We start from the raw sequence: 21,696 nt of genomic DNA on the forward strand, positions 1-21,696 counted from the left end.
AAAGACGCGCGCCAGCATCCCAATCGGCAAAAACTACCGGGCAAGTTAGCCCCCGCCACGCTCCTGCTCTGGGGCTCAAGTTCCAATTCTCGCGAGATTCAGCCTGAGAACTAGCCCTTCAGCTCCAGTGATTTGCGGGTTGGTTTCCTCTAGATTCTCTTGGTCAAACAGTTTTCCGACACGAACCTTTCCGGGGCTGTGCCCCGGAAGAGGAAGTGCGATCTTCGGGCTGTCAGAGTTGGTGTGTTACTCGGTAGTGGCGGAGTCTACGGAAGCCGTTTTCCCTTCACTTTTCCTGGCTCTAGAGCGCTTTCCACCTGGCGGGTGGGAGTGCACGGACGAAGGTGCGAGATGAGCACCATGTTCGCGGACACTCTCCTCATCGTATTTATCTCTGTGTGCACGGCTCTGCTCGCCGAGGGTGAGAGCAGCTATTTCTCAGACGTTTGATCAGTCCCCGGGAGGAAGGGCCCCGGGGTCCCTAGCGCCATCGGAGAAAGATCGCGAGTCTTACTTGCTTGGGAGGCTCATATACTCCACTCCGGGGAATCTCTGGGCAACTCGTGAACCGGAGCAGGAGACGAGTATGGAGTCGATTGATGAGTTTTCTTTGGTCTTAGGTAGATTTCACTTGCTTAATTGTGGAGACACCTTCACATCATGTTACAGTTGTTTTGGCTTAAGAGTCAGTTGTATTGGCCTTTGAAAAAAGTTAACTACGGGTAAATACAAAGTGAAAAGTTGGAATTCCTCTTTCTTCAACAGTAACCGCTAATAATAGGTTGTCGTGATCGTTCCAGTCATTTATTAACATGTTGCTTTTGATGTTTTAGGCATAACCTGGGTCCTGGTTTACAGGACAGACAAGTACAAGAGACTGAAGGCAGAAGTGGAAAAACAGAGTAAAAAATGTGAGTATGGCAACACATTAGAAATAGTTTCAACACGTCAAGCTCAGTAAGTCCATGTTCCCAGTAAATATTTTAAGAGCACCAACTGATACAGAGATGAATCTGACTTGAGTCCTATTTAGAAATAGAAGACTTTTATGCAAAATATGTAATACCAACTAGAGGGAAGTGAGGGAGGTGGCAGATATATGTTATGTTTCCACCTGGCGGGTGGGAGTGCTGTGGTGGTTCTAAAGAAGAGGGTCTGCCTGGCGCAGCGGCTTTCTCCTGTAATCCCAGCACTTTGGAAGGCTGAGGCAGGATTGAGTCTAGGCGTTTGAGACCAGCCTGGGCAACATAGGGAGACCTTGTCTCTACAAAGAAATTTAGCTGAGTATAGTGATACACACCTATAGTCCCAGCTATTTGGGAGACTGAGGCATAAGGATCCCTTGAGCCCAGGAGGTTGAGGCCACAGTGGGCCATGATGGTGTCACTACACTGCCTCCTCAGCAACAGAGTGAGACTTGTCTTTTAAAAAAACAGAAGAGGTTTCATTCAGTTGTGAGGAACCATGGTAACCTTCATAATCCTGATGGCCTTGCAGTCCTTGTGGATAGTCACAATTTGGATAGAGAATGAAATGGGGAAAGGAAATTCCAGGTAAAGGACATAACATGAGCAAAAATATGGAAATCTTAACATTTCAGGCATGTTTGGAGGATGATAGGTCATTATGACTGGTGTCAAGGTAAGTGGTGTCTTCAGAGATAAGCCAAGTTTCAGCTGGGTTAGGAAGTTGAAGAGGTGTTTGAGGAGAATATTAAAAACAAGCAGGGTTTGTGACCTTTGAAATAAAGCAGGAATTTCACAGGACTCAGCTAAGGGTACAATGTGAATGGTTCCTTATAGGCCTGATTTAGCTTCTTTGTTCTTTTCTTTCTTTATAAGGATTAAATATAACTTTTGTTTCTTAGGATTCCTACAACTTTCTGTATTCTGTGACTTTTTGTTACATCTTCATAAAGATTCGAAGTTTGTTTCCTAAATTACCACATTTGATCCACACAGCAACCATTTGTGGTCACTTGTATAAATATTTCCTCCATGTCATAGGAAGGAAAATGAACCTCAGGATAGTAATGACAACTTACGTCACAGAGCAAACAAAGAATCAGAGACGAGACTTTTAATTACAGCTTGCTGTTCCTTCATTTACTCAGTGTTGATTATGTACCTCAACATATTTGAGCCAAACTTGTTATCTTTACCTTCACAAACATGATCCTCTTCCAGGATTTCCCTATCTTGGTGATGGGTACCTCCATGCTTCCAGTAGTATAAGTCAGAAACCTTGATATGCTTTCTTAATTTGACTTCTAGGACACCATACTCTCCTGGCTTTGCTGCTCTCTATCTTACTGGTCATCACGTTTTACATTTTTAATTTAATTTTTTTTTTTTTTTGAGACAGGATCTCACTGTGTCACTCATAGCTCACTGCAGCCTGGACCTCCCAGGCTAAAATGACTATAGACACATGCCACCATGACTGGCTAATTTTTTGGAGAGATAAGGTCTTACTATGTTGCCAGGGCTGTCTCAAACAGGCTGTCACAAACTCCTGGGCTCAAGCAATCCTCCTGGCTTGGCCTCCCAGTGCTGGGATTACAGGCATGGGCCACAGTGCCCAGCCCTTACTGATCTTTCTTCTGCAGTTTACTTGTTGGTTTCATTTCTTCACCTCCTGTTGTTGGGGGTGACACAAAATTTAGTTTTTTCTCTATATTCACTTCCTTGGTGAACCTATCTTTTGGCTGTATTGGCCAGTGACTTTCAAATTTATGTCTCTAGCCCTCTCTCCTTAATGCAAGATTAATATATCCAAGCATCAATTTGTTAGCTAGAATGTTTAGTGGAATCCCAATCCCAACACATCCCAAATTGAACACTTGTTCCTCATGTCTAATCCTGTTTCACGTGTAGCCTTATCGTGGTCAATGGCATTTCTGTCTTTCCAGTTGCTCAGGCCATAATCCTTGTGTAGTTATCTTTGACGCTTCTTACAATGCACATCTGGTCTTTTAGCAAATACTATTGGGCTTCCTTTTTGGGGAAGCACTTTGATCCAGTAAAGGTTCAGAGAGCTTCTGGTATCCAGAATCTGACTACTTTTCCAGGGTTAACCACTGTGGTCTTGGCACCATGATCTTTTGCATGGATTATTACAATAGTCTCCAACAAGCATTCCTGTCTCCCTGAAGTCTGTTCTCAATATGACAGCCAGAATAATCTTTTTAAAAGCCTATTAGATCATGTCTCTTTCACTCATCGGAAAAGCCAGCATCCTTATAATGGCCTACAGAGCTTCCTTTTTACCACTATGATTCTTTTCTTCTCACTTCCCTTGCTCCACCCACACTGTCCAGCTTGCTGTTCTTTACACATACTATCCATACTCTTGTGCTGGGACCTTTCTAGCGGTTCCTTCTGCTTAAAAATGTTCTTCCCTACAATATGTGCTGGGCTAATCCTATTACCTTCTTCAAATCTTTGTTCCAATATCACCTCTGACACTTAAGTTGACCACTCTTATTTAAAACTACAGCCTGCAAATCTCCCCTACTTCTAATATTCCTTACTCTGTTCTATTTTTCTCCTGTTGCTTTTATTACTTTCTAACGTGCTATGTGATTTACTTATTTATCACGTTATTAGTCATTATTTCTAGGTAGCAATACTGTTAGCTAGAATGAAAACTCCACTAGGACAAGGTTCTTTGTTGTTGTTTACTTATGTATCTCATTTACCTAGAACACTGACTGGCCATAGTAAATGTTTAATAAACATTTGTTGCTTTGAATGCTTTCTTTTGCCCTATATATGCAGTCTGTTACCAAGCCCTATTGTTGTTTTCAGATCATTTCACATCTCTTCATTTCTCCCACCACCACCTAGTCTAAACTTCTATTATGTTTCATTTAATCTGCTGCAGTAACCTCCTCTCTGGTCTACCTGCAGCCACTCAAATGTGTCCCCTATAATGCATCTAGGGTAATTTTTTAAAGCACAAATCTAATTATGTTACTTGCCTTCCTTAAAACCTTCCAGTTTCTTCAGGATAAACATGTGGCCTACAGGGTCCATTGTGGTACAGCACCACCCTCCCTTCTCCTGGCTATGTCTTGTATCATGTTTTCTCTTGCTCCCTAGTCTTTAGTCGTTCGTGCCTTTTTTTCTTTCCTTTGGGCTAGTTTTATGGTTTCCTACTACAGGCACTTTGTATCTGTTGTTCCTCCTAACTGAAATAATTTTCCCTTCTCATTTTGTTTGGTAAACTCCTACTCATTCTTCAGATCTCAAAGCCTTATCCAGTCTCCCAGAAAGGGCCATATCTTCCTATCATAGTTTATGATTTATTCACATACCTCTCCTTAGAGCACTTGTCACAATTGCAGTTTTACCTTTATATGATTATGATCATCAGGGTAATGTCTCTTCTCAACAAAACTGTAATTTCTATGAGGACAAAGGCCATTGTATCCACAATACCCATGCAGTACCTGGCACATATTAGATACTTGATAAATGTGTTTTGAATAAATTATGTAGCATAACATCATATATATTCTCAGTGAAAAATTGTTCTACTATGATCCTATGCTAATTGGCAGCATGCAATGGCATCCCTGTATATATTTCTTCATATCATTTATATCGTTGATTAGTTTTTTGCAATACAAAACAAATTTAGCTTCAAATTTGTTTGAATATTCTCATACCCTAAATATTTATATAATATGGATTTGCCCTATAGATTTTGAGTTTCACTGGTATCTACAATATTGCCTTGTCTTTAATTATTTGCATTACAGAAATAAATGAAAAATCTCCTTCACTGTACACTGAAATTCAAAGTAATACAGTTGAGGCCGGGTGCAGTGGCTCATGCCTGTAATCCTAACACTTTGGGAGGCTGAGGTGGGTAAATTGCTTGAACTCAGGAGTTCAAGACCAGCCTAGGCAACAGGACAAAACTCCATTTCTACAAAACATACAAAAAATTCGCTGTACATGGTAGCATGCACCTATGGTTCCAGCTATCTGGGAGGCTGAGATGGGAGGAGTGTTTGAGCTTGGGAGGCAGAGATTGCAGTGAGCAGAGATGGGAGATTGGGCCACTGCATTCCAGCCTGGGTGACAGAGTGAGACCTAATCTCAAACAAAACCCAAAACAAAACAAAGTAACACAGTTCTCAATTTACATGTCTATAGTTGCAATTTTAATATAATTTCTTCATCTGCTTACTTTGAAGGTAAGTATGATGTAGGTTGATGACTGGAATGACTCATGGCATTTCTTGTGGTCTTAAGTCCTCTATCTGGACAAGCTACCAAAACTCAGTAAACATGTGTTATTTTTATTTATATGATCAATTGACATATTTGATTGCTTGCTGTGTGTTGAGTTTACCATAGTAAGTACAATATGAAATGAGTGGCCACAAATTCTGTCTTCTGGAATGTATAATCAAATGCACATCTATTATATTTAGCATGAGGGTTATTAAAAAGGAAAAATATAAGGTAAATTTCCTCTTTGAACAAATGTCTTAATTGCAAATACAGAATTCCTTCTGATACTTGGTATTCAGAATTTAGTATGGATCTAAGCAAGCAAAGTTTGTAGGGTTTTTGAAGAATATAAAAAAATATAAACAGGTTTGAATCAGAATTTGATGTAGGTTACTTTCCTTGGTACTGATCTGGTCCTTGGCATTTTTAAAAGAATACTGGTATCCAAAAAGCAGTTCTAGTGAGTTGCCTTTGACCAAAAAAAAAAAATGCTTTCTTAAAGGTAGTGAGTTGGTTGACTCAGGTGGTCCCTAGGCTTATAGATGTGCTTATCAGTAGTTCTCCTTTTATTGTGTTTCTATTATAATATATACTAATGAAAGGATACTTCAGTAAATGAGAAAGATTAAAATTACGGTATATATAACTTGGTTCTTGTAACAAAATTGAGAATATTTACTGAGTATGAATTGCTGTGAAGTATGAGGTATTTCTGTTGTTTATGGTGAAATAGGATAAATCTTATAGAATAATTTATAAACTGTTTGGCAGAACTCTGGAATTCAGAATGGACAGAGGACAGAAATATGTTTCATAATAGACAAGTTTTATTTTTGTCAACTCTGACATTTTTACTTCTTGCTGTCAGGTGAGATTCTGATGAATAAATGTCAACACACTGAGGTTTCATCACAACCTCATGAAGTTTGAAAAACATTAGATTAATTTATCCCTAAAAAAGATTTCTCTAGTCTCAATCTGGTCTGCTAGAAGACCAGACGAATGTTTATAGAATTGTCTTATGTTTCTATTCTCTAGCCTTCTGTCTTTTTATTGCCCTATTTTTTATGTAGTCATGGCTAAATGCTAAGTCGTTGTGTTACAGTCCTTCTGGAGTGGGAAATAAATATTTTTGTTTCTTTGTTTAATAATAATGATAAAGAGTAAAACATGAAGTGTTTTCTGTCCATTTTGTCTTTTAAAATGTTATCCTTATAACATTTTAATAAAAATGTTTACTTTTATTATTATTTTTTTTTGAAACAGGGTTTTGCTCTGTCAGCCAGGCTGGATTGCAGCGACCCAATCATGGCTCACTTAAGCCTTGACTTCCCAGGCTCCTGTGATCCTCTCACCTCAGACTCCTGAGTAGCTAGGACCACAGGAGTGCACCACCATGGCTGGCTGATTTCTGTAGATTTCTTAGAGATGAGGTTTTGCCATGTTGCCCTTGCTAATCTCAAACTCCTGAACTCAAATGATCCTCCCATCTTGGCCTCCCAAAGTGCTGGGCTTACACACATGAGCCACTGTACCTGGCATAAAATGCTATTTTTAAAACATTTTAAAATGTGAAATTTGACATTTTTTAAATGATCTTTCACTAGTATGTTCATTCAAACTATTTCTCACTCTCTTTCCACAGACATGATGTTTTATTTTTGAGACAAGATCTCACTCTCGCATCTGCTGGAGCACAGTGGTGCAAACACAGCTCACTGTAGCCTCAAGCCCCGGTCTCAAGGGCACCTCCTGCTTCAGCCTCCTGTGTAGCTGAAACTACAAGCATGTGCCACCACACTCGGCTAATGTTTTAATTTTTCTGTAGAGACAGAGTCTTGCCATGTTGCTCAGGCTGATCTCAGGTCTCTCAGAACATACATATACTGCACATACACACACACACACACACACACACACACACACGATATATATTTTATTTTGGCCAGCAGAAATTTCATTTGCAATATTGGAGTCAAATTGAATTTTACAACTCTTGGATAAAGCAGTGATACCAATTGTGCTTTTAGAATTCAGGGACAAGGCCGGGCACGGTGGCTCATGCCTATAATTCCAGCACTTTGGGAGGCTGAGGCGAGTGGATCACAAGGTCAAGAGATCAAGACCATCCTGGTCAACATGGTGAAACCTCGTCTACTAAAAATACAAAAAAAAATTAGCTGGGCATGGTGGCACATGCCTGTAATCCCAGCTACTTGGGAGGCTGAGGCAGGAGAACTGCTTGAACCCAGGAGGTAGAGGTTGCAGTGAGCCGAGACTGTGCCATTGCACTCCAGCCTGGGTAATGAGAGCGAAACTCCGTCTCAAAAAAAAAAAAGAATTCAGGGACAAACTTCACGTACTAAGGGAAAGTGTTCTACCTGCTAATTCTTTTTCATGTAAGTTTTAGAAATAATACCGCTATTGTACTGTTTGCTATTAGTATACTAAGATAATATGGGTAACAGATAATATAAACTAAGTAAAAGTAATTTTTCACATCTCCCTAGACCCTTTACAGATGATTAAAGATAGTAAATATAATATTATAAATATATATCACACTGTTTTTCAAAAGCTTACTGTTACTTAATCATGATAGTAATTGAAATGCATCAGAACAATTGGTCTTAGCTTTTTTTTTTTTTTTTTTTTTTGAGAGACAAAGTCTCACTCTGTTGCTCAGGATGGAATAGACTGGTGCTATCTCGACTCACTGCAAAATCCAGGATTCTCCTGCCTCAGCTTCCAAGTAGCTGGAATTATTGGCATATACCACCACGCCCAGCTAATTTGAGACAGGTTTCACTATATGTTGGCCAGGCTGGTCTCGACCTCCTGACCTCAGATGATGCGCCCACCTCAGCCTCCCAAAGTGCTGGGATTATAGGTGTGAGCTACCTTGCCCAGCTGGTCTTAGCTTTTTTGCCTCTCCTGATTTTCCTGCAGTGTGCATATATCTATCTTGTCACTTTAGTGTAATTGTCATTTGATTATCTCCCCTGACTAGATTATTCTTTAGAGGACAGGGATCATATTTTTTTCATCTGCCTAAAGTTACTTAGCCAATAACGGAGTCAATAAATTTCTACCTTCTGTCATAAGAGAATGGAGCTACAATTAACCCTAGTTATCTGAGAGAGGAGAATTTGAAAATGGTGCTTTCATACTGGCTAAGGTAATCATCCTCAGCTGATAGTCAGTTTTCATTATGATTGTATCAATACAATTATTTATGGGTATTTGACTAATCATGCTTATAATTATTGTTTCATTCTTAGAATATTGTGTCTACCTTTTGCCATCAGTAGCTGTGAGAGCAGGCCAGTTAGCTTAATCGTGACCATAATCAAAGTCAGTGTGTAACTTTCTTATAAGCTTCTTTCATCGGTTCATCTGTGATAAAGCATCCTTTGTTTCTTCAGTATAATGAAGTTAATTTTACTGTGTTACTGTGTTGTTTACAGTGGAAAAGAAGAAGGAAACAATAACAGAGTCAGCTGGTCGACAACAGAAAAAGAAAATAGGTAAGAAGAGATATTCATCAAAATGAAATTTGGGTTTTCTTGGAAAAAATTCTTAATGAAAATATAATAAAATTATTAATAGTGATAGCTCATGTTTCTATTATTTTTATGGTTTATAAAGCACATGCATACTTTATTGCACTTGATTCTCACCCATTTTGTGAGGTGTACAGGAAAAGTTAAATAGTTCCTCTATTTTTGCCCTTAGCTTTGAAATGTGAGTTTTGTAAAATGACAGTTGTGGTTTTTGAACATGACTGAGGGCTTTTGGCATAGTTTGTAAAAGCATATTGTTTTTTATATCTGAGATGATTATTTCCGCTTAAGTCTGAGTTACTTGTGTTCATTGTTTCTATGGCTTCCTTACTGAGAATTGACTAGTGATGGAAATCCACCAAGGGGTAGGAAATTTCTGCTGAGTAATTTTGATCTACTTTGAGAAATAATGATCATATCATATGTTTTTACTTTTTCAGTATAACTTAGAATTTAATTCTGTTTCTGAAAGACAATTTATAAAAGATTATATACGATTTGTTTTTATATGTTATGACATTTCTTGATTCTCAAATCAGGAGAAAACATTGTTGTGAGATTGTGTATTTGTTTAAGAAACTGTATCGGCCGAGCGCGGTGGCTCAAGCCTGTAATCCCAGCACTTTGGGAGGCCAAGGCGGGTGGATCACGAGGTCAAGAGATCGAGACCATCCTGGTCAACATGGTGAAACCCCATCTCTACTAAAAATACAAAAAATTAGCTGGGCATGGTGGTACATGCCTGTAATCCGAGCTATTCAGGAGGCTGAGGCAGGAGAATTGCCTGAACCCAGGAGGCGGAGGTTGCAGTGAGCTGACATCACGCCATTGTACCCCAGCCTGGGTAACAAGAGCTAAACTCCAGCTCAAAAAAAAAAAAAAGAAACTGTATCTATATACCTAGGTCACTGTTGTTACAGCTCAGGGGAGAATTCCATGAGATTAGACTATGCCAATGTCCTGTTCTGATTAAAGTTTTTCAGTTAGTGTAGGGATCCCAGATATTTTTTAAATGATCTGTTCATTTAATTTTATGGCAAAATGCTATTGAACATTTACTTTATATGTATCAGTTACTCCTAAAGGCATTGGAGAAACAAAGTAGAAAAATATTCTATTTTTATAAGCTCTGTTTAGAGAGGGAAAATAAACCAGGAAATAAATGATTACTGTGCAGGATGGTAAGTACTTTTTTGTTTGTTTGTTAGCTTGTTTTTTTGTTTTTTTTTTTTGAGACAGAGTTTCGTTCTTGTTGCTCAGGCTGAAGTGCAGTGGCGCCATCTTGGCTCACTGCAACCTCTGCCTCCCGGGTTCAAGCAATTTTCCTGCCTCAGCCTCATGAATAGCTGGTATTACAGGCATGCACCACTACACCCAGCTAATTTTTGAATTTTTAATAGAGACAGGGTTTCACCATGTTACCAGGCTGGTTTCGAACTCTTGACCTCGGGTGATTCACCCACCTCAGCCTCCCAAAGTGCTTGGATTACAGGGATGAGCCACTGTGCCATCTGAGAGTCTTGAGGAACAGAAATTTAAGGAACATCAGAAGTAAAGTTCTGAAACAGTATTGCCAGTGAAGTTGGAAAGTAGTAGTGTGACAAGTTGAGAGGAGAGTTTCAGGGAGGAGGAAGGGCCTGATTGATGATGGTAAGTATCTAAGAAATGGAGGTTATTAGTGCTTTTAGCAAAACTGGTATCAGTGGCATGATGGGGGACAGAAGCCAGATCATATAGATTAAGGAGATAATGCATGGTGAGGAAATGAAGACATTGAATGTGGACAACTCCTTTAAGTACCTTTGCTATAAAGAATAGGAGGGATAGGCCAGGCGTGGTGGCTCACACCTATAATCCCAGCACTCTGGGAGGCCGAGGTGGGTGGATCACGAGGTCAAGAGATCGAGACCATCTTGGTCAACATGGTGAAACCCCATCTCTACTAAAAATACAAAAATTAGCTGGGCATGGTGGCGCATGACTATAATCACAGCTACTTGGGAGACTGAGGCAGGAGAATCACTTGAACCCGGGAGGCAGAGGTTGCAGTAAGCTGAGATCGTGCCATTGCACTCCAGACTGGGCAACAAGAGCAAAACTCTGTCTCAAAAAAAAAAAAAAATTTATGAAGAGTTGCTTATCAAAATCTTATTGAAATTATTAGATGTAATATTTATGATGAGTTGCTTGAAAGACAATCTATCAATTCTCTAGATTTGTACATTTTAATCCTAGATTAAGTCAGACCATCTGTAAACCTAAACTGCATTATTTTGGACTTCATAAAATGCTTTTACTGTATTTCACCTTGGCATTTGCATTGTTAGGCTTATGAAAAATTCAGCCACATATAATATAACTTGTTATAGTACTAGTATGGAATATGTTTGAAAACATTATCTACAACATTATATAACTGTCTTTTGATATGAAATTGTGGAAACTGCATTGGAACAAACAAAAAGAAATTGTGGAAATGTTTCTGTTAGTTTTCAATGTCAGGAAAAGTAGCAGTCCACCTACGTAATTGATTTATCTTACAGACATGTGCTCAAACTGATTTTTTTTTTTTTTGAGATGGAGTTTCACTCTCATTGCCCAGGCTGGAGTGCAGTGGTGCCATCTTGGCTCACTGCAACCTCTACCTCCAGGGTTCAAGCGATTCTCCTGCCTCAGCCTCCCAGGTAGTTGGGACTACAGGCGCTCGCCACCATACCCAGCAAATTTTTGTATTTTTAGTAGAGATGGGGTTTCACCATGTTGGCCAGACTGGTCTTGAACTTCTGACCTCAGGTGAGCCACCCACTTTGGCTTCCCAAAGTGCTGGGATTACAGGTATGAGCCACTGTGCCTGGCTGATTTTTTTTTTTTCATTCAAATCAGCTGCTGATAAGCCTAGAATCAGATTTGCTGTTCCTCTCCAGCAAATGTATAGGACCAATTAAATGTATTTTAATGTACTGATCCTATGCAGTTTTGTTATTATCTAGCCCTTACTTTTTCTTAGCTCAGATTCCTCACTTGAGCTTATTTACAAATATATATATAGTATCTGCAGAAGAAGGGGGTATAAAGAGTAAAGCTGCTGCACTGAAAGAAGGGAGTTTTCAGTAAGAGGGAAGCAGCCAGCAATACTCAGTGTTCCAGAGAAACAAAATGTCATTGATTTCACTAGGTGAAGCTCTTTGAGAATAATCCTTGAGAGAACCACTAATCTGCAGTGCAAGTGTCTTTTGCTTTCTAACTGAAGATTTGATGTTCCCGATTCTTAATTTCAGTAGCAAATGTTTTGACTATTTTACATTTCCCTCTTATAGAAGAAAAATGAATTTACTTTTTGGTTGCATTCCAAATAAAGAAGTCATAAGGGGTTTATTTGGAGGATGTATGTGATGAGAAACTCAGGCAAAGCTGAACTAAGTGGTTACAGGAAGGCAGGAACTGTGGTAAGGCAAGTCCTGAAGGCAGAGCAAGTCCTGAGAAAAAGCCGGACAGGGATCTTCACTGTAAGACTCCACTTGTTTTTTTTTTTTTTTTTTGAGACGGAGTTTCGCTCTTGTTACCCAGGCTGGAGTGCAATGGCGCGATCTTGGCTCACCGCAACCTCCGCCTCCTGGGTTCAGGCAATTCTCCTGCCTCAGCCTCCTGAGTAGCTGGGATTACAAGCACATGCCACCATGCCCAGCTAATTTTTTTTTTTTGTATTTTTAGTAGAGATGGTGTTTCACCATGTTGACCATAATGGTCTCGATCTTTTGACCTCATGATCCACCTGCTTCGGCCTCCCAAAGTGCTGGGATTACAGGCGTGAGCCACCGCACCCGGCCGACTCCACTCGTTTTTTTAGCATTCAGCTTCTGCCTTCACCTAACCTTCCCTGTGTCCTTCCTCACTCCCAATCTCGTTGGAATATCTGCTCCAGACACTTGTGTCCTCAGGTTCTTTCTATCTCAATATTTTCATAGTGTGATCTAAGACTACCTATGTCAGTATTGCTTGAGATACTTGTGGAAAATGAAGGGTTCCAAGTATTACTCTCAGACTTTACTGAATCAGGATCTCTGGATGTGCCACCAGGAGTCTGCTTTTTTTTTTTTTTTTTTTAAACAAGCTGCCGATATAATTCTTAAAGTTTCAGAGCCAGTACTATATTATAACTTTTCTATTTCTATTCTCATAATTAATTTATTTTCCTCTAATTTTCTAGCATTAATTCCTGAGAGAGGAATCTAATTGTCTCAGCTGATCTTTTTATGTCATAGATCTGGGAGAGCCTATGGTTTGGCTGCCACTTGGGTCAGCAGTAGTAGGACAGAGGGTGTTATTAAATCTTCATGAGGCTAACCCTTCAACAGGGATTATGGTGCCAGCCAGATGTCCCCAGAAGGTGGGTGGGAAAGGGAGGGCAGACATTCTGAAGCTTGACTGAGTGGGATAGGTATCTCTTTTGTTTTTGTTTTTGTTTTTGTTTTGAGACGGAGTTTTGCTCTTGTTGCCCAGGCTGGAGTGCAATGGCGTGATCTTGGCTCACCGCAACCTCTGCCTCCTGGGTTCAGACAATTCTCCTGCCTCAGCCTCCTGAGTAGCTGGGATTACAGGCACGTGCCACCATGCCCAGCTAATTATTTGTGTTGTTAGTAGAGACGGGGTTTCACCATGTTGACCAGGATGGTCTCGATCTCTTGACCTCATGATCCACCCGCCTCGGCCTCCCAAAGTGCTGGGATTACAGGTGTGAGCCACCGCACCCGGCCCTTGTTTTTGTTTTTGAGACAGTGTTCCCCTCTGTCACCCCAGGCTGAAGTACGGTGGCATGTTCATGGCTCATTGCAACCCCAAACTCCTCCTGCCTCAGCCTCTCGAATAGTTCAGACTATAGTCATATGTCATCATGACTGGCTAATTTTTAAGTTTTTTTGTAGGGATGGGGTCTCTCTGTTACCCTTGAACTCCAGGGCTCAAGTGAGCCTCCTACCTCAGCATCCCAAAGAGCTGGGAATACAGGTGTGGGTTACCACATCTGGCCTCTTTTCTTCAAGACTTGGATTTAAATATGAGAGGAAATTTTTGAAATTTAATATATTTGGGGCCCTGAATTTATACATTTATTGTAGGCCTTTTTCTATGTTATTTGGATTGGCTGACAGCCTATTTATTCTGTGGTCAGAATGGATGTCATCATTACTACTAGTTTATTCCAATAGCCACAAGAAATATAGCCTCCAATTTGGAGTATTCCTTTTCTGAATTTTAATTTTCCCTTTTGCTAGTCACCTTGGAAAAGATATCACTCTAGAATATAAATGTATCTTCTGCATATTTCCAGATTCTTGTCTGCATGAAATTTCCTCAAATTTCATAGAGGTTGTATTCCAAACATTCACTACTTAGAGAATGCATATTTTTTGTTTTTGTTTTGAGACAGAGTCTCACCCTGTCACCCAGGCTGGAGCACAGTGGCACGTTCATGGTCTACTGCAGCCTTAAACTCCTGGGCTCAAGTGATCCTCCCACTGTAGCCTCCCGAGTAGCTGGGACTACAGAGCACACCATCATGGCTGGCTAATTTGTAAATTTTTTTTGTAGAGACAGGGTCTTGCCATGTTGCCCAGGATGGTCTTGAACTCCTGGCCTCAAGCAATCTTCTTACCTCGGCCTCCCAAAATACTGGGATCTTCCAGCTAGAATCTGGATTTTTTTTTTTTTTTTTAAGAGATGGGGTCTAGCTATGTTGCCCAGGCTGGAGTGTGGTGGCTATTCATAGTCGCGAACCCACTACTTATCAGCATGGGAATTTTTACCTGCTCTGTTTTGGACCTGGGCCGGTTCACCCCTCCTTAGGCAACCTGGTGGTCCCCCACTCCTGGGAGGTCACCATATTGATGCTGAACTTAGTGTGGACACCCGATCGGCATAGTACCATTTTAGACAAATTGAAAAAAGGAAGAAAATGTAAGAGAAGGATAACTGATTTGAGATACCTAAGTACAATCATTATGTTATACTTACAAATTAACTGATTGGCAATTCCCATTGGTATAAGCATATATATTAATGTATAGAGTGAAGACATTTAATACCAGAGGTAATTTTTAAAAAAAAATTCTGAGTACAAAATATATAATATCCCAGATGTTTTCATCATCTTATTAAATGATATTGAGACAGACTGCTTTTGTAATCACCAAACAGTGACAATTTATTTAACAACTGCTCTGTGCTCAGCATTGTATGTATTAACCATCTCATTAATTCTTTGCAGAGAGACAAGAAGAGAAACTGAAGAATAACAACAGAGATCTATCAATGGTAAGAGTCCTAAATATAACTTCATGGTAAACCACATAATGTTTTTAGCAAAAGACTGATTTGCATCAAATGCATTGCACTTAACGTTTTCAGTAATGTATCAGCTATGAAGGCTGTAAATAATATCATGGGTGTTCCTGGACCAAATGGAAGTAAAATATGCTCCTGCTCTTAAACTTCATCTTAATACTGTAAATAGCTTTTTTTTAGACTGTCTCAGAGGTCATGATTTTTCCTCTTCACACAGTTCTTAGTTCCCTCTTAGGTTTTCAAATGAAGTAGTTTATTTCTTTTTTCTTCCTCATGTTAATGCTGAATCTTTGGTTTTATAGTGATATGTGTAATCCCAATATAGGAGTTGAAACATTATAAATGGCTTTAATTACTGTCCTTGGTTCTTTTTCCTTTTTCCATTTTTTTTTTTTTTTGAGACAGAGTTTCGCTCTTGTTACCCAGGCTGGAGTGCAGTGGCGCAATCTCGGCTCACTGCAACCTCCGCCTGCTGGATTCAGGCAATTCTCCTGCCTCGGCCTCCTGAGTAGCTGGGACTATAGGCACGTGCCACCATGCCCAGCTAATTTTTGTATTTTTAGTAGAGACGGGGTTTCACCTTGTTGACCAGGATGGTCTCAATCTCTTGACCTTGTGATCCACCCGCCTCGGCCTCCCAAAGTGCTGGGATTATAGGCGTGAGACACCGTGCCCAGCCTCTTTTTCCTTTTTTCTTTTGAGAGATAGGGTCGTGCTTTGTCACCCAGGCTGGAATGCAGTAGCGTGGTCATAGCTCACTGCCACTGTGAATTCCTGGGCGCTAGGGATCCTCCTGTCTCAGCCTCCCAAGTAGCTGGGACTACAGGAGTACACCACCATGCCCGGCTAATTTTTAATTTTGTTTTTCTTTTTTTGTAAAGATGAGGTCTTGCCATCTTGCCTACGCTGATCTTGAATTTCAGTTGATCCTCCAGAGTATTGGGATTATAGGTGTGAGCCACTGCACACTGCTCAATCTTTTTCTTTTGTTCCTTTTTTTTTTGAGACAGAGTCTTACTCTATTACCAAGGCTGGAGTGTAGTGACTCTGTCTTGCCTGACTGTAACCTCTGCCTCCTGGGCTTATGCGCTCCTCCTACCTTGGCCTCCCAAGTAGCTGGGACTACAGGCGTGTGTCACCATGCCTGGCTTATTTTTGTATTTTTTTTGTAGAGATGGGGTCTCACTATGTTGCCCGTCCTGGTCTTGAAGTCCTGGGCTCAAGCCATCCACCTGCCTTGGCCTCCCAAAGTGCTGGGATTATAGGTTTGAGGTACTGCACCTGGCTCTTTTGTTCTTTAAGAGACCTTTTGTTCTCAGTATCTGGCATACTATGAAGTATAAGGAAAAGTGACTTCATTACCCATTTCCTCATTATTTATAAAGAGTAGGCTTTATTCAGACATGTCTTCCTAAAGCATAGATAGGCTGATTATATAGCTTGATGGATTTTTCACTTCTATGTATTTAACACAGGACATCTGAATTGTGCAACAGTTCTCTTTTACTTACTGAGAGACCTTTTGTTAGTACTTATTAACTCATTGGCCAGAATTGGGCCACAAAGCCACCCCACTATTCTTCCTCACCAGATGGTAAGAAGAGGAATTGGAGGTGAAGAGTGGGTTAGCCAACACAGCTGTAGCTTTTGCTAAGGAGTACTTTTTAAAAAAATTACATGAAACCAAAACTTTTGCAGTGTGCTTTAGATGTATTTTTTTTTTAATGTAAAATGACAATTTGTTTGTCTCATTACAGGTTCGAATGAAATCCATGTTTGCAATTGGCTTTTGTTTCACTGCCCTAATGGGAATGTTCAATTCCATGTGAGTATCCTTTTATATGCTTTTGCGTAGTAACTATTACTCTATATCTGTATGTATGTTAGCATTAACTTTTTGGGTAACGTTTTATTTTGATGTAATTTCAAACTTAAGAAAAGTTGCAAGAATGGTATGTATATCCATTCCCACATTCACAGTTGTTAATGTTTTGCTTCATTTCTTTTTTTCTTTTCCTCTCTTTACTTTCTCTATTATATGTGTGCTCATCCGTATACTATTTTTGTGTTTTTTCATAATCATTTGAAAGTATGTCGTAAGCTCTATGCTCCTTTTCCCGCACCTACTTTGCTATATATTTCTTAAGGACATTTTCTTATATAACTTCAAAACAATTATCAAAATCAAGGGAATTTTTTTTTTGTTTTTGAGATGGAATCTCGCTCTGTCAGCCAGGCTGGAGTGCAGTGGCGCAATCTCGGCTCACTGCAGCCTCCACCTCCTTCATTAAGGGGATTCTCCTATCTCAGCCTCCCGAGTAGTTGGTATTACAGGCATGCACCATCATGCCTGGCTAATTTTTGTATTTTTAGTAGAGATGGGGTTTCGCCATGTTGGTCAGGCTGGTCTGAACTCCTAACCTCAGCTGATCCACCCGCCTCAGCCTCCCAAAGTGCTGGAATTATAGGCATGAGCCACCACACCTAGCCAGAATTTAATTTTTGTAAAATACAATTCCACGATAACTTTTTTTACCCTCTTAATATTGACGGTATTTTATGTATAAGGCTTAGGCATTATGGGTTCTCCATAAAGAATTTAATATGTTCCCTCTGTTTTTTTCAGTTGCTTACTAACAAGCTGCTTCAAAATGAAGGTAGTCATATAAAGATCTTTTGCCTCTTAAAATAGAGTCTTAATAACTATAATCTTGTTTAATGATAAGGTAAATTACTGTTGTCTAAACCAGCATATAGCAGACCTGAGTAATTGTGGAACTTCTTTTGAGAGAATATATCCAAAGATGATAATAATGTATTGCCCTTTTTTTTTTTTTTTGAGACAGAGCCTTGCTCTGTCACCCAGGCTGGATTGCAGTGGTGTAATCTCAGCTCACTGCAACCTCCACCCTCTGGGTTCAAGTGATTCTCCTGCCTCAGCCTCCCGAGTAGCTGAGATTACAGGCATGTGCTACCATGCCTGGCTACTTTTTGTATTTTTAGTAGAGACCGGGTTTCACCATGTTGGCCAAGCTGGTTTCCAATTCCTGACCTAAAGTGATCCTCCCACCTCGGCCTCCCAAAGTGCTAGGATAACAGGCGTTGAGCCACTGCACCCGGCCCATGTATTACCTTTTCAAAGCTCATCTGAACTGTACTGCAGGTATTAGAGTTTTTCTCACTCCCCCTTTCATTCCCTTCCTTTTACTCTCTTTTCCCAGCTTCTTTCCTGTCTGTCTCTCCCTCTCCCTGCATCTCTTCCCCTAGTCTATTTTTCCTTCCTACCTGTTGAGTGTATATTTTGTGCCAGGCATTGTGCTAGGTATTAGAATATAATGGCTGGGCATAGTGGCTCACGCCTGTAATCCCAGCACTTCGGGAGGCCGAGGTGAGTGGATCACCTGAAGTCAGGAGTTCAAGATCAGCCTGACCAACACGGTGAAACAAAAATAAAGAAAGAAACAAAATAAAATACTACATTCTCATTGGAAAAATTTCAAAAATATATATGTATAAAATATAAAGTAAAAATACATTTTACTCTGTATAAAATGTAAAATTACTGTCTGCCTCCAATATAGTGCATATTCATCAAGATTTGTACTTTTTGTAATAGGTATACAAACATTTTTACATTTGTATATATGAATTTTTATTTTTTTGAAACAAGGTCTTACTCTGTTGCCCAGGCTGAGGTACAGTGGAACAATCATGGCTCACTACAGCCTTGACCTAATGTGCTTAAGTGATCCTCCCACCTTAGCTTTCCGAGTAGCTGGGACTACAGATATGCACCATGATGCCTGGCTAATTTTGGGTGGGGACAGAGTCTCACTCTGTTGCCTAGGCTGGAGTGTAATGGTGTGATCTTGGCTCACTGTAGTCTTTGCCTCCTAGGTTCAAGGAATTCTTCTGCCTCAACCTCCCGAGTAGCTGGGATTACAGGCATGCACCACCATGCCTGGCTAATTTTTGTATTTTTAGTAGGGACAGAGTTTTGCCATGTTGGCCAGGCTGGTCTCGAACTCCTGCCCTCAGGTGATTCACCTGCCTCTGCCTCCCAAAGTGCTAGGATTTTAGGCATGAGACATCATGCCTGACCCAAGCTATTTTTTTTTTTTAATTTTTGTAGAGATGAGGTTTCACTAGTTTGCCAAGGCTGAATATAAACTTTTATACACAAGAATGGCTGTTTTATAACTTGCTATAATTTTTGTCCACACAAAAATCTGTGGCAATTTTTAAAACATAATATATATATATTAATTTCTATGTAATATTATTTTGAAGTGGCTGTATAATGTTGCATTGAATGAATGTACCTTTTTTTGAGATGGAGTTTCATTCTTGCCCAGGCTGGACTGCAATGGCCCAATCTCAACTCACTGCAACCTCCACCTCCCGGGTTCAAATGATTCTCCTGCCTTAGCTTTTCTCTTTTTGAAACATTTTTCTATTTTATAAAAAATAAAAGGAATTATTTTCAAACCTAAAAACAATTAAGTAAAAGTATTATCTCAGAATATTGCGTATGTAGTTTAGTAATCTGTTTCTTTCATCACTACTATATATTCTATAAATTCCTATTCAGAAATGTTTATCCTTCTTATTTATTTTTTATTTATTTATATTTATTTATTTAATTTTCTCTTCTGGCCACACTTCACTAGAAAATTTTATTTATTTACTTATTTATTTGATTTTTTTTTAGACAGAGTCTCACTTTGTTGCCAGGCACCAGACTGGAGTCCAATCGTGTGATCTCGGCTCACTGCAGCCTCTGCCTCCTGGGTTCAAGCAATTCTCCTGCCTCAGCCTCCCGAGTAGCTGGGATTACAGGTGCATGCTACCATGCCCAGCTAATTTTTTGTATTTTTAGTAGAGATGGCATTTCACCATGTTGGCCAGGATGGTCTCAATCTCTTGACCTGGTGATCCTCCCTCCTCGGCCTCCCAAAGTGCTGGGATTACAGGCTTGAGCCACTGTGCCCAGCTTATTTATTTATTTTTAAATAGAGACAGGGTTTCACCATCTTGGCCAGGCTGGTCTTAAACTCCTTACCTCATGATCCATCTGCCTTGGCCTCCCAAAGAGCTGGGATTACAAGCGTGAGCCCAGCATACCTGGCCTTATCCTTCTTAATATGTGTAGTTGGGACCTTCGGGTCTTAGAAAAGAATTTTTTTTTTTTTTTTTTTTTTTTTAAGACAGAGCCTTGCTCTGTCACCCAGGCTGGAGTGCAGTAGCATGATCTCAGCTCACTGCAATCTCTGTCTCTCAGGTTCAAGCAATTCTGCCTCAGCCTTCCAAGTAGCTGGTACCACAGGTGCTGCCACCATGTCCAGCTAATTTTTGTATTTTTGTGAGATGGGGTTTCACCATGTTGGCCAGGCTGGTCTTGAACTCCTGGCCTCAAGTGATCCGCCCGCCTTAGCCTCCCACAGTGTTAGGATTACAGGCGGCCTCCCACAGTATTAGGCTTACAGGCATGTTAGGATTACACCATGCATGGCCCAAAAAGAAGGTTCTTAAAATCTTACTGGTGCTATGGTTTAGAACTGTGGTTCTCAAAGTGTGACCTGGGATCCCTGGAAGTCTGAGATTCTTAAAGGAAGTCAGAGATTCTTTCAGAAGTCTTAGAAGTCAGAATGATTTTCACAGTAATTTTGAGATGTTATTTACTTTTTTTTTTTTAATTCTTTCTCTCATGAGTGTACAGTGGAGTTTTCCAGAGGATTCATGATGCGTGATATTGCAGTAGCCTAAGAACTGAGGCAGCGATGATTTCTAGCTATTTTCTATTAAGCCAAACATTTAAAAGATTATAAAAATAAAATAATGCCTCTCTTTTCACTAATATTTTTGTTTTTAAATATATTCTTCAAAAGTTATTTTCATAAAAATAAATTATGTTAACATGTAATGAATTCCTTGCTATTTTTAAAATAAATTAATAAATATTTTGGCTGGGCACGGTGGCTCATGCCTGTAATCCCAGAACTTTGGGAGGCTGAGGCGGGCAGATCACCTAAGGTCAGGAGTTCAAGAACATCCTGGCCAACATGGAGAAACCCCATCTCTACTAAAAATACAAATATTAGCTGGGTTTGGTGGCACACATCTGTAATCCCAGCTATTCGGGAGACTGAGGCAGGAGAATCATTTGAACCCAGGAGGCGGAGATTGCAATGAGCTGAGAGTTTGCCACTGCACTCCAGCCTGGGTGACAGAGCAAGACTCCATCTCAAATAAATAAATAAATAATATTAAACATTTCTCATTTTTAATTTCTAATACAGTAAATAATAACTATAGCCTACATAAATACAAAGTTTTTAGGGTCCTAAATAATTTGTCAGTATATAAAGGGGTCTCAATACCAAAAGAATTGAGAACCACTAATTTAGGAAAAGATTGATGAGAATAATCTAGGCTCTTCCTTACACCACAGTATTCAGGTTCATGTCTATTATTAGCATGTCACCCTTTCTTTGTTTTTCAGAGATCAAGAGACTTAAAGCTCTATTTCTGTCCCAGATTCTTCTTTG

At 39.9% G+C, this 21,696-nt stretch overlaps 1 protein-coding gene across 2 annotated transcripts in view; it reads left to right on the top strand.

Annotated features, from left to right (window-relative positions):
* Window positions 1-213: 213 nt before the first annotated feature.
* The window catches only part of TMCO1 (transmembrane and coiled-coil domains 1), a 32,644-nt gene continuing 11,161 nt past the window's right edge, over window positions 214-21,696 (top strand). For both annotated transcript variants that reach the window (XM_035278942.3, XM_035278943.3), the window contains exons 1-5: window positions 214-421; window positions 834-911; window positions 8,714-8,773; window positions 15,072-15,118; window positions 16,906-16,973. In XM_035278942.3, the coding sequence (XP_035134833.1) occupies window positions 352-421; window positions 834-911; window positions 8,714-8,773; window positions 15,072-15,118; window positions 16,906-16,973 (323 nt within the window). In that variant the 5' untranslated portion in view covers window positions 214-351. The remainder of the gene's footprint in view (window positions 422-833; window positions 912-8,713; window positions 8,774-15,071; window positions 15,119-16,905; window positions 16,974-21,696) is intronic.

Source organism: Callithrix jacchus, chromosome 18 (assembly GCF_049354715.1).
Source record: "Callithrix jacchus isolate 240 chromosome 18, calJac240_pri, whole genome shotgun sequence".
Lineage (NCBI taxonomy): Eukaryota > Metazoa > Chordata > Mammalia > Primates > Cebidae > Callithrix > Callithrix jacchus.